This window comes from Prinia subflava, chromosome 12 (assembly GCF_021018805.1).
Source record: "Prinia subflava isolate CZ2003 ecotype Zambia chromosome 12, Cam_Psub_1.2, whole genome shotgun sequence".
NCBI classification, from domain to species: domain Eukaryota; kingdom Metazoa; phylum Chordata; class Aves; order Passeriformes; family Cisticolidae; genus Prinia; species Prinia subflava.
The window spans coordinates 10,926,420-10,939,360 of NC_086258.1; the positions used below are offsets into that span (position 1 = coordinate 10,926,420).

The 12,941-nt window shown below is 59.2% G+C and overlaps 1 protein-coding gene across 1 annotated transcript in view; it reads left to right on the forward strand.

The window, feature by feature from the left end:
- Positions 1–6,081: 6,081 nt before the first annotated feature.
- LMX1B (LIM homeobox transcription factor 1 beta) overlaps positions 6,082–12,941 on the forward strand; it is an 82,347-nt gene continuing 75,487 nt past the window's right edge. The window contains exons 1-2 of the mRNA XM_063409629.1: positions 6,082–6,618; positions 6,936–7,122. Coding sequence (XP_063265699.1) covers positions 6,480–6,618; positions 6,936–7,122 — 326 coding nt within the window. The 5' untranslated portion in view covers positions 6,082–6,479. The remainder of the gene's footprint in view (positions 6,619–6,935; positions 7,123–12,941) is intronic.

The following is a 12,941-nucleotide window of genomic DNA, read 5'->3' on the forward strand; positions in this document are numbered from 1 at the left end:
CTTAGCCTCGCTCGGAGTTTGCTCAGCGTTATCCCCGCTTTCTCTGCGGCACACAGGCTGCAGCGTTTTGCTTCTCTCTTGAACCGCGCGTGTTTCGAGTCCCGAAGCAAATCCTTCCACCCCTGCATTCCTTAATGACAGCACAATAATCGCTAATAAAAACCAGAGCGGAGCGCTCCGCTCAGGGCAGCGCTGCTTATTCGCGCGGCTTCTGATATTTCCCCGTTGTACGTGATCGTTTTCTATGGACAAAGGTAGCTCCGGAGAGCCTCAGCAGCCGCTGCAACGCCGTCACCCCTGACTGCAGCTCCTGCTGTTCATATCTTTGCGTAAAAGCAACGTCGTCTGCAGGCAGAGTCCTCTCCTCTCTTCTCCTCTTCCTCCCCAACACGTTTTTTCATGTCTCTTTTCAAGAAGAGCCGGGGCAGCGGAGCTGCGTGGGCGCACAAAGGGCGCGGCGAAGCGATGTCTGAGCGGTCCTGCCTGGCCCTGCGCGGAGCCCTGGGCTGCCCCGCTGGGAGAAGGAGAGCGGCTCGGGGCGGCCGCGGCCCGCGCTCCCCTCGGCAGGGTTGGGGGGAACGTTAGTCATAACGGAGAGGCCTCCCAGAACCAAAAAGAGAAGATTTCTCGTTGTTATTTCCTCCCCCCGCCCGCCGGGAAAATCGAGCTGTATTTAGGTTCCTCGACTAAACCTACAGAAACGATCCCGCAGGGGCTCGGAAAGGCAGAGGCGCGGCCAGCTCTCTCCCCTGTGAGGAGCCGGCCCTCTGAGGCGAGCCAGCTGCCATCCGGCGAGCGCTCCCGCCGCGCCCCGGCCCGACGGCTCCCAGCGCCGCTCGGCACGGGCAGCCCTCCTGCACCGGGAACCCGAGATACCACCGGGGGGCGGCGGGTCCCGCGGGTGCCGGGATCCTGCCGGACAGCCTGGCGCAGCTGCCGAACCGGCGGAGCGGGCTCCCGCCCCGTTCTGACGCCGCCCGGTCGGCGCCGAGCGCTCGCCGTACCCCGCGGACAGCCCTGGCCCGGTGCCCCCGGCCGGGCTACTCCACGCACCTGGCAGTTCTCGGGAGAAAAAGCAGAAGTTTGGGGTGGCCTCGTCCTTTCCCGTCCCACCGCCCCGCTCACTCCAGCTCGGGAGACGCGGCTCTGCCGACCGTGTCCCTGCGGGAGCGCGTCCCGCCGACAGGGACAGCCCCGGGGCAGGCAGCGCCCGGACCGGCTCGCTGGTCCTCTCGGCCCCCGCCCGCTCTCCTGGGGCACCTGCCGCGTGTCTGTGCGGCGAAGGCCGCCGGTGCGGGCCCGCTCCCCGGGAGCAGCGGGGCACCGCCAGACCCCCGGAAGCGTCTCGGAGGCTGCCGAACCCCGCGGTCGAGAAGGGGCCCCGCGAGCCCTGGTGGGCAGCATGGGTGGGGGGCGCCGCCGCCCCCATCCCGCTCCGGCCGGGGGGCCGGTGCAGAGGCTACGCAGATGAAAGGCTGCGCTCGCAGGCGTTCCCCGCGCCGTCAGGTCCTCTCGTTCCCCCCCCTCCGCCCCCCCCCCCGGCTGCACATGTCAGAGTTCACAGACCTGGCTGCTGCCTTTTACAACACTGAGCTGTAAAAGAGCGGATATTAAACCCGTATAATGGATCCAGCTCCAAGAAGAGGTTGAATTTCCCAGTGAAACGAAGGTATTTGCCCTGAACTGGGAAAGGACCCCTCCCACACCCCCTGGGCTGGGAAACCCGCGGAGCCGTCAGAGACCGGCCGTAAACTCTGCCCCCAGCCTCGCACCTGGCATCGGTCGCCTCGGGGGCACATGTGCGCGACACGCTGCTGCCAGCCGGGCTCGTCGCGCCCGTCCCATCGGGTCCCTGCCCCGGCGAGCGGCCGAAGAGAGCGCTTTCGTTCGCTACGAGCCGGACCCGAACCCGACGCCCGCCACTGCTGTCCCGGGGCCTCCGCCGCCTGCACGACCCGTTGGGTCGTTGCGGCTTAGGGCTGGTGAGGGACAGGGCTGCGCCAGTAACACGGCCCGAGCTAGAGCTGTGCGAGCGGGCAGCGAGAGCCGGGCGCCTGATGAGGCTGAGGAAGAGCCGCCGCCTCGGGCGCAGCCCTTGCGGGTCGTGCCCGGCGCCGGGTTAGTCGCGGGCACAGCACGGAGCCGCCGGTAGCCGCAGGAGGGGCCGGGTGGCGGAGCTGCTACTGCGGCTCCTTGGGGCGGGCGGGGGCTTCGAGCCCTCCATTCCACGAGGCCATCCGGATGGGCGCTCCACCGGCGGAGGGAATGCGGAGCCCCAGCTTGTTTGCCGCGCTGCCCTCAAAAATCCACTTAGGGAAGATGAAGGCGCATGCAAATGCGTGGCGCCTCCTCGCCTTTGCCTTTAATCATGGTAAATTGGCTCCCGTTCCTCCAGGCCCCCCGAAAAGGCGCACGGCGGCACCGCACCGCGGCGGGGTTAGGACTCCCAGCGCTGTGCAGCACCCGCCGCTCCCTGGGGCTTTCCGGCTTCTCGGCGCGGCCCCGACGCCCTGCCTGACCCGCCTCGCTCAGCAATTTTCCTACCCAAATGCTGTCGTGATGGGAACAGAGCACAGAGATAGATAGCATCAAGCGGCCTATATCAAAGAGGTCCTGCTTAATTAAAATACCGGCTCGGTGCTCGCCGCTTTTCACGCGATGCGGCCTCCGACCGCATTCTGCCCGATACCGCCGGCAACACCTCCCCTATCGGCCACCCTGGCTGGCCCCGTCCCTGGCCACTGGCCCTGTCACCTGCTCCATGAGGCCGCCGGGCGAACAGGGTCGTTTCCCTGGGCCGGGGACCAGCCGCTCGTCAGACGGGCCGGTCCCGGTGGGGCTGCTGCGAGGGGAGACTCCGCGTGGTTCAGAAAACATTTGTTTGCATTACTGAGCAACAGTCCCATAATTTATTGTTATTGTTATTAGTAACTACACTTAGTAGCTCGTTCACATCCATCTTTCCGGGGGGAGCGCGGGCTGGATCAGTCACCGTCGTGCGCCGGCGGCGGCGGCTCCCCCTGGGCCGGGGCCGCTCCGGTTGGGCTGCCGAGCCAAGGCGGCCCCGTCCCGGGACTGCCCCGCACGTCGGCGGCCGGGGGAGAGGCCCGGCGGCGTGGGGGCACCGGGCAGGGGGGGCCCGTGGGCTCGGTCGGAGCTGGGGGATTGCAGAGCCGGTCTGGGCAGCGTAAAGAGCTCCGTGACCAACCGGCAGCGAGGCCGCCCGAGGGGCAGCCGCCGCTCTCCGTGCCGGTGCCGAAGCTAGGCAACTGTCCGCCGCGCCGGCAGCCCGGTGCCCCGGCACCGCGAACGATCCCGCCACGGGCGTTTTTCTATGCACCGGCCTCGGCCCCTGGTGAGCGGGGAAGGCCGGGGCTCCGCAGGGGAGCGAGTTGCGGAGTCCGACTGCGGGTGGAGAAAACCAGGACACAGTGAGCCAGTGGCACGCCGCTGCCCAGGGGCCTCCCCCACGCCCCGCTGCCGTGGTGCCTCACAGCTGGAGCCGGTGGCCGGGCACCGCTGGGCTGGAGGTCTGCCCGGCCTGTCCAGGCGTGGGAAGCGCCGCGGTCTCCGGCCAGCCCCGCCGGCCCCGGCCCCGCCGCTCGCCCCGGCTGACCCCGCGCCCGCGGAGCCCCTGCCGCGCCGCCGAACGCCGGCAGGGGGCAGGCTGCGCCCGAGCCCCGCCGCACCGGGCACCGGGCCCGGCCGGGCCGAGGTCAGCGCGGCCCCCGCCCGCGCACGGCCCCCGCCCGCGGCTTCCCCGCACCGCTGCGCCGCCCGCCCGCACCAGGCCGCAGCCTGCGGAGCGCCGGGCACCCCACTGCGGGTGCCCACCTCAGCAGGGGAGCGGGCGGTGCCCGTCGGTACTGGGGAAAATAGGCGTCCGGGCAGCCGGAGATGTGCACAGGCACCCACGCATCCCCCGGCACCGCACGCTTGTGCGGAGAACGCCCCGCGCCCCCCTCCCCTCTTGCGGAGACGCCCGAGGCCTTCCCGGGGTCCGCGCGGTTTGGTCCCGCTGACGCCTGGGGTCCCGCGGGCGTGTGCACCGGGCGGGACCGACGGGCCGGGAGCGGCGACGGGGCGGCGCGTCCGGGCGGCCGGGGAGGGAGTCGGTGCAAGGGGCTCGGCCGTTGTGATTTATCCCGGTGGCTCCTTTCTCCTGCCTCGTTTGGGAAGCGTTTGGACCGGATGCGTTTCTTGTTCGACTCTCAAATTTAACTCAAAACAAAGAGATTTGCCTTGCAAATAAAAGGACAATTCGAAGGAAGCCGCGGGGAGGTGGGGCCGCTTAGTCTGGTTTGGGTTTATTTCTGTGATGGTTTTGAGCGTGGGTGTTTTAATTGCATTTCGTTTTTCGTTAAAAGCATTATATAAACCTATATAACACCTCATCGAATTGTTCTCGGCGCAGGAGCGGGGATAACAATTACCCGGCGCAGTGATCGTATACACACACGGAGAGAAGCAACAAACCTTTCGTGTGATATTTGCGAGTAAAAGCCCACGAACAAAGCTGGAATTACTGCTGTGGGTGCAGGGCTAGGGGCTGTCCCTCTGCTTCCCGGTCCCGCTGCTCCGCGCTGCCATTTCGTTGGGTTTTCAGGAGGGTTTGTTTTCGTTCTTTTATAGCGAGAATTTATGAAAACTCCTGCGGAAAGAGGGTCTTTAATTTTCTACGCAATTGTAGAAGATAATTTGACGGAAGCCCTGTGTGATGGAGAACTCCGAATCCTTACACGAAAATAGGAAGGGGACATAAAAAATTAATGTGAATGAGCAGCTTTTGAGCCGCTGATTGAACTGTGAAATCTTAGCAGCCTTTATCTTGATCTCAGAATTAAATAAGCATATATTATTTTTTCAGCATTAGCGACAAAGATTTTTCGATTTCTACTGTCTAAAACAAAACCAAATAAGCTCTATTACTGCAAACCTTTTCTAAAATAATTTACTTAAAACACGGTGACGAATTTCTTTCAAAGATTTTTTTTATCCGTATGAAAACGGCATAAAAAGTTTTATCTTAAGACCCACAAAATAGAAGTATAAAGTAATTCAAGTTAGCACTCGTCCTGCTTATTAAGTATCAATATTTTGGGAGCATTACAAAATATACTCCTTCTTTTGGCAGGGTCATGGCATATCACGGGTCACATTAAGAATCTCGGCTAAGAATCCTTTCTGGATTTTCATTTCCTCATATTTAGGTTTTTAACGGTATTGGAGGGAAAACAAAAATACAAACAAAAACGAGCAAACAAAAAAAAAGCACGAAAGGGGAGCTGGCGGCGTGGGGTCCGGCGTTCCATGGGGGATCGCCTTTCCCGTCGGTTTTTCCTCGGAGGGGATCCCGGCGCGGTGAGCCTGGACGGGGCTGCCCCGCACACGCTCCCCGCACACCGCACCGAGCCCCGCGCGTTCAAAAGCGCCCGCGCCCACCCGGGCGGGCAGCGCTGCCGCGGGAGCACCCGCAGCCCTCGGGCCCTGAGCTTTCCCTCGGCGTGACGGTCCGGAGCCGTCCTTCTTAAAAAGCGTGCGCGGCGCAATCCCCGGTGCCCCGTCCCGCGTCCCCGCCGGTCCCGGGCGCCCCGAGGGAGGGTCCTGCCGCCACCTGCCCGCGGCCCGGCGCTGGACGCGCGCTGCTACCTACCCCGGACAGGGCAGGAGCCAAGAGCCGCCGTCGGGCCAGGAGCAGCGCGGGGCGCGGAGCGGGGCGAGGAGCAGCCGCGGCCCCGCTCATCCGCCACCCTCGGTAGCCAAGATCGCTCTCTCCCTCCGCCGCTCGCGGGGGCGCGACCCGGGCCCGCGCTGTCCGCGCCCCTCGGCCGCCCCCGGGGTGCACGGAGCCGGCCGCCCCGGGCGCCGCGGCGCTTCAGGGGCCGCGGGGGCCCGGCGGGGCCAGGGCACTATTTGACGTCGAGGAGACGGATCACCGCGGCGCAGCGATACGCCGCGCACCAATGGAGTTCAAATGTCAGCAAGTTTGAGGAGGGGTGAGGCGCCGGGGGGTGTGTTCCTCCGCCGCGGCCCCTGCTCTAAACGGCGCGGCTCCTCGGGCCGCCGCACGGCTCAGGGGCTGGGAGCGCCGGGAGCCCCGTGCCCCGCCCGGCCCGCCGCGCCCGCGCTCCGCCCGGCACGGCCCGCCCCGGGAGGGCCCTCCGCGCCAAGCAGGGCGTGGGTCCGGCGCTGCCGGCGAGCAGGTGACACCGCGGCTGCCCGGCGCCGTGTGCGCGGCATGTGCGCGCCCGTGTAGCGGGGCGGCCCCATGGGCGGCGGCGCCGGCTCCTGCCTCTGCCCCCCGTCTCTGGAAGCCCGGGCAGGAAACGCTCCTCATGTCTTCCAGATAAAAATAAAAGCGACTCCTTCCTCCCGGCCGCAGAGTGTCCCCGCGTCCGGCCCGACGCGGGGCTGAGCTGGCCCCGCCGCCCGGCAGCGCCTCTCCCCGCCGCCCGGAGCGCCGGGCCGCGCCGCCGCTCATGGACATCGCGACGGGTCCCGAGTCCTTGGAGAGGTGCTTCCCGCGGGGCCCACCGGACTGCACCAAGATGCTGGACGGCATTAAAATGGAAGACCACCCCCTGCGCTCGGGACCGGCCACGCTGGGAGTGCTGCTGGGTGAGTTGCCGGTCGCTTCTCGACTACCCCGAAAGCGGCCCCGCACACCGCTCGGTGCCCGGGGCTGCGCTCCGAGGGGCCCGGCCGGTCTGATGCGGACCGTGCCGCTCAGCCCCTGACCGGTGCGGGGCGCGGGACTGCCTCTCCGGCATGTGCGGGGCGCGGGACCGGCGGCAGCCGTCGAGCTCGGTGTTACCGACCGGCGGGGCTGGGCGGACTGCGCTGCCCGGGACGGGGGCTGGGGAGCGGGGCCGGGTCGTGTCGGGGCTGGGAACGGGGCCAGGGCCGGCGCCTGACGCCGCCGTCTGCCGTTGCAGGGTCGGAGTGCCAGCACCAGGCCGTCTGCGAGGGCTGCCAGCGGCCCATCTCGGACCGGTTCCTGATGCGGGTGAACGAGTCCTCCTGGCATGAGGAGTGCCTACAGTGCGCCGCGTGCCAGCAGGCGCTCACCACCAGCTGCTACTTCCGGGACCGCAAGCTCTACTGCAAGCAGGACTACCAACAGTAAGGGCGCGGGGGGCGGCGGGGGTCCCGCCGGGGCGGCCCGGCCCGGCCCGGGGCGTGCGGCGGACTCTGGGCGTGTTCCGATCGGGCCGCACCCCGTGCCCGGCGGAGCAGGGCAGCCTGGCCCCGGGCTCACGGCTACGGGTGGCGGCCACGGCCAGCGGGGACCCCGGCGCGGGCTGCGCGGCGGCCACGAATGGGACCGAAGACACCGAGCCGTGGCGTCCGACCCAGGCCGGGCGCTGCCACCCGGCCCGGGCCCGCCGCGGTCCGGTACCGTGCGGCGCCGTCGGAGGGGACGGCGATGGGGCGGCCCGGGCTGCGCAGGCAGCGCCGCGCTCAGAGCCATTCCGCGGCACTTCCCTGCCCGCCGCAAGTCCCGTCCGGCTTGGCCGCTGCCCCGGAGCCGCTGCGAGAGGCCCGAGGCCAGCCCCGGAGCCGCTCAGCCCGCGGGACGGCCGATGCCGCTGCCCGGCGGCGGGCCCGGGGGCTCGGCGGGGCCGCGGCTGCGCTGCCGCGGGCCGGCCCGGTGGAGCGGCCGTCGGCCGCAGAGGGGGCCCGGGCCCGGGCCCGGCGCAGCGGCGGGAGAAGCCCGGCGCTGAGCTTGGCCCCGGCCCCGCCGATGCCCGCTCTCTCTCTTATTCCGGCTTTATCCCCAAATGTCAGGCGCTGTCGGGAGCGGCCCCCGCCGCGTCGCGGCCCCGCGCAGGGATGGAGCTCGGCCCCGCGCCGGGCCGCCCTCCCCTGCAGAAGCTCACTTCATGCTTGTCACCTAAATTGAGGATCCTTTTTGTGCCGGGAGGGGGGGCGAACATGGGCATTTCAATCACTAGGACATAATATGGCTCTGCTAGAAGTCTGGCAACAAACAAAGAACAACAACTATTGGTTTGCATCAACTTTTGTCAGGCATTCAGCAGGCATCCAGAAAGGCCTGAAGTGGCTTAGTGGCAACAATGTGCATTTCATAGCTACAGCATGAAAATCCATCTCCATGGAAACGGGTAGTAAATGCTAACATGACATGCTGAGTATAAATATTGTGAGGGTTATAACTCTTGTATAAATGGCCCAGATAAATGTCCCCTTGTTTAGGAATTACAACAAAACATGTTATTTCATGCTGCAGCCCTCGCTGGCTCCCAGAGAGTGCTCCATAGCCCGGGTGCTGTGCATGGGAATAACTCAAGGCTTGCCCGTGGGCTGCTGCCATCCCGCCCTTGTGGGGCTGGGGCTGCAGCATCTTTAGAGTTTTCTGGTGCCCGGTTTAGGGAGCCTGTTCACGGGCTTTGTTTTTCATTTCTACACAAAATAAACCACCCTGTGCCAGCGGTCGTTGTAGATCAGTGAAACTTCTTTTTCTGTAGGTAGTAACACCTTACATATTTTTGTTAATAAAGAATGTCGAATGGTCTTCAGGCTACCTAAAAACCCCACGATTTGGCAATGTAAATATTTCCATTAATTGCAAATAAATGTACCCTCTAAGTTCCCAACTTTAGTTTCTGTAAAATAAAGAATTGTACTTAGTGACCTAAAAAGCACGATCAGACACTATTGCTTTGTAAAACAAAAATACTTTTCTGACTGAAATCAGAATTGTTACTGCTTCAGAACTTCCCGTCTTACCAAAAGCATCCAACTGTAGAGGGGGAAAATGGGGTAACCAGGCTGCCGAGCAATAAAAAGATATCAACATGTTGGCCTTTGTTGAATCCCAGCACCTAGTGTGACATGACATGGTGCCCTGCTGTGTGTGCCCCCGAGGACTGACAGCGGCAGCGGCTCAGGGAAGGGGAGGGGAGACACGGTAAATCAAAATTTGTTTTCTCTGAGATTTTATTAGCCCAAAAGAACAAACATGTGAAACTGTGCTGACACGGATTGTGTGCCCTTTCAGAGCTGGAGAAATATTCGTTTATGGTAGCTAGATGATAAAAATAGCTGTCTGTCCGTGCAAGTGGCCCTGGGCTGTGCAGTACAGAGGGTCAGTTTTATCCATGAGGTTGTGGGGAGGACACCAGGAGCGAGCTGTGAGAGGCAGCTCCAGCGAGAGGACACAGCCGCTGCTGGAACACCGCGATGGGAAGTGCCTGTGTGCTCAGGGAGAATGCCTTGGGGTAGTGAGATGGAACAGAACCGGTACGGAGGAAGACAGGGATCAGTAATATCAAAATATGCTCTTTGTTATCCTGAGTCCTATTTACAGATATCTGGGGGGAAAAAAAAGAAAAAAAAAAAGAAAAAAAAAGAAAAAAAAAAAAAGAGAGAGAGAGAGAGAGAGAATGAAGTTTACTTAAATATCTCAGTTCCTGAAATTTGCCTTAAATAGATTTTTCTGTATGTAGTAATGTAATTTTAAAGGTCAGATTTCTCCAGAACTCCCAGGACTATAATCAAGTGCTGTGTATATATCTTTGGGAAAATGGTGTCTCATCTTTCTAATGAAAGCAAGCTTCTGATGGGTCAGATATCAGACCTTACACCTTTCCCTGGGTCAGGAGTGATTGCTGCCCATCCTTGGATGAGGGCATTCACATTAGGGGGAAGGGTGAAAACAGTTTTTCTTTTTATTTTTTAAAGAAAAATGTTGGCTGTGTGAAGCTTCCCTTATGCTTAGAATGTAACAGCAAGTCCTGGAGGAGATGGTTTACTAGCCCAAGCCCACTATTGAAGTAGTCAGAGGTGCCTGATAAATGTAATTAATCACAAAAATATCATCAATATGTCAGTGGGATAAGCTGGGCATGTATTTTGGTCTCTTTTAAAAGAAGGAATTCAACACATTCTTGCATGAGTACATACTGATGTTTTGAGTTAATGCAAAGCACTTATTTTGCTAAAATTTAGGATTTTGTGGGTCAGGTGCATTTGATGGCAAGATTTTAAGGGGAAAAAAAAAAAAAAACAACAAAAAAACCAAAACAAACAACAAACCCCAGAGCAGTGGGACCAGGGAAGACTGGCTGTCACAAGCCCCAGTCAAGTAGAATATCTTTGATTTTAATTAGAACTTTGCTAAATTGCTGCACTTTTGGAACCTTACACTTACACTGTGTTTTTTTTTTTTCTTTAAAAGAAGTTTTCTTTCTGACTAACTGAAACCCTCAGAATTAATGTTTTTTTCCAGAAATAGAAGGCTTGTGGTAGTTGTATTTTAGTTCTTTGCTTAAATTAATTTCCTTATTGTATCACTCATAACAGTGCTTTCTACTACAAAACATTAGTATTTATAAATGCTTCATTTCTTTTCCATTTGTGTACCTTTTTTGTGTGTGTGTGATTGTGCTTTTCTAGTTTGTTTTTCTCTCACTATCCAGTGTTATATAACGATTTGCCCTAGTTCTTGCTGATAGTAAAATAAGATACGTTATGAAAAATAACTCTTAGAGGATACGTATTTCATATGTAAGCAATGCACATAATTTATAGAAAGATCTGTATTCCTGTTTTGGTTTTGGAAATAAATGCTCTAAAAGAGGTTTTTATTCATGGGACCAGATAGCTAACACTCACAGTTGCTATTTCATAATTTTTCATTAATCCATTCTAAGTTTTGCTTAGGGTGAGAAAGAGAATTATTCAGAGTTTTGTTTTTTTAGATGTGTCAGGTATTGTTTTAGCATCTCTTTTGGTTGCTATTTAAAAAGACCCACCATGAATTTCTGTTCTTCATCATTAAGTCCTTTCTTGTCGGTGGCTGGGCTTGGTTTAGCTGCGCAGTCAGCACGGAGCAACACGTCCCTCGCAGGAAGGAAAGGGAACCCCATGAAGCCTCGGTGCTGCGGGGAAGCCTTGCTCTCTCCAGATTTCGGGAATGCTTTCACGCGAGCGTAGCGCTGAGGCTGATGTTTCTGTTTTCAGTTGCGTTTTAGATTCAAAATATAACTAGAACTTCCCCTCAGTGTTTTGTGGCGGTTGTTTCTCGCAGAGCACGGGCTGTGGAATGTGGTGGGAGCCGGGTGCAGGAGGGACCAAAGCTCCTGGATTCTGCTGTGCACAGTGGACAATAGCAATCTGCTAAGGGCAGGATCTGGTGTGTTTCCAGTGTTCCTGTTTTATTTTTAACGGAGGAGCTGCTCGGCTCTTCAGTGCGGTCATGCAGCACTGTGAGCTCAGCAGAACCGAGCATCGGGGATGCCTCCGGCTGCCTCGGCCCTGTGCTTCACGGGCTCTGCGCCTTGTGCGCGGATCGCTGGGAACGACACAGAAACCAGGCGAAACTTAGAGACAGGAGTAGCCCAAGCACATGCTCAGGACATCGAGTAATGATTAAAGTTTTGTCATCCACTAAAAATGCTTTTCCAAGCCATTGGAATACTCTGGCTTTTTTTCTGAAAATCCCACCAGCCCTGCACCATCGGTCTCCTCAGCCCCATGAAAAATCCCCTGTACGATCAGACTTTAGTGGCATCTCGAAGCCGTCCCCGAAGCGGGAGCACGGAGGAAATGTGGCTGTAATTCCAGCCGTGACGTCAGCGGGTGGCCGTGCCGGGCCGGTCCCCGCGGTCCCCGCGGTCCCCGCGGTCCCCGCGGTCCCGCTGCCGGCGGCGCTCCGGCCCCGCGGGTGGCGGCGGCCCCGGCCCGCGGCTCCTCGGCCGCGCTGGCCACGGGCCACCCGCGGGGCCGGGCCCGGGCTGCCTCAGCGCTGGCGGGGATCTGCCATGGAATGTGTTTTGAGGATTTGGGGAGACATTTTGGTTTGCTGCTGCAGTCACTGAACATTGGACAAAATAATTGCAAAGGAAAAACGCGATTTGCACTGATCCGTGGCAGAAAACGATAGGGAAGATCTTTGTACAGTATAGGCAATATGCAATTAAATTAACAGGAGTATAATTTATAATGCTTTACTTCTACCCGGAGGAAAAAAATAATCATAGATGTGAAATACATTGCAAAAATTTCTTCAGTTATTACAAGAAACAGGAATATTTTGCATTCTGTTTAGAAACTGAGTCTGGTTTTTTTTTGGTCTAAATTTTTGAGGTAGTTCAAAGACATACATCCCCTTTCCAGCTATCAATAATACATCATGATAAAACATCTGGATTATAATATTTCTTTTAAAATTAATTACGTTATTAGTGTATTTCAATGGTAAATACACATCCCTGTCACTTCCCTCCGTTTTGGAGCAGCCTGTAAAGCCTGGTATCTCCTAAAGTGCTCACTGCTCTGCTGAACCTGAAAGCCGGGGGGGGGGGGGAGCGGCAAATTTAGCCAGCGGCAGCTTCATTTGGTCAGATATCTAGGCAGAAATATTCGGGAGAAAAAGGAGTTTGCTTTTCCTAATGCAGCTGTGATTTTTTTTTTCATTCCAGAAAAAATTTGGATTTGTACTAAATGTGCTATTTCTTGCAGTAACAGCAATCGATTCCATTTTATTTAATATCTCTTTCTTCTGGAATGGCGAGTGAAGCAGATAGATGGATTGCTTAGAGGAGACCTGAGCCCCCTGCGCTCTCGGTGTGGAGGCCGGCGGGAGCTGCGGGAGCTGCGGGAGCTGCGGGAGCTGCGGGAGGTTTCGGCGCTCGAGGAGCCGCCGGGGCCCTCCCGGCTGCGGCGGAACCGCGCCGGACCCCACGGCCGCACCCACGGAGCGCTGCTGGCGCGGCTCGGTGGGGCGGCTTCGGGGCAGGAGGGACGCTCGGTGGCTCCTTCGTGTTTGTTGTCACTGCCAGGCCGAGAGCGGAGCCCGTGCCTGCCTGCCGCGCACGGGGCTCCCTGCGCTCCGCGGGGCTCGTGGCAGCTTGGGGAGAACGTGGAGTGTGAATATAACAGCGAAGTTTCAGGGCAAAACTAGAAAAGGATTTTAC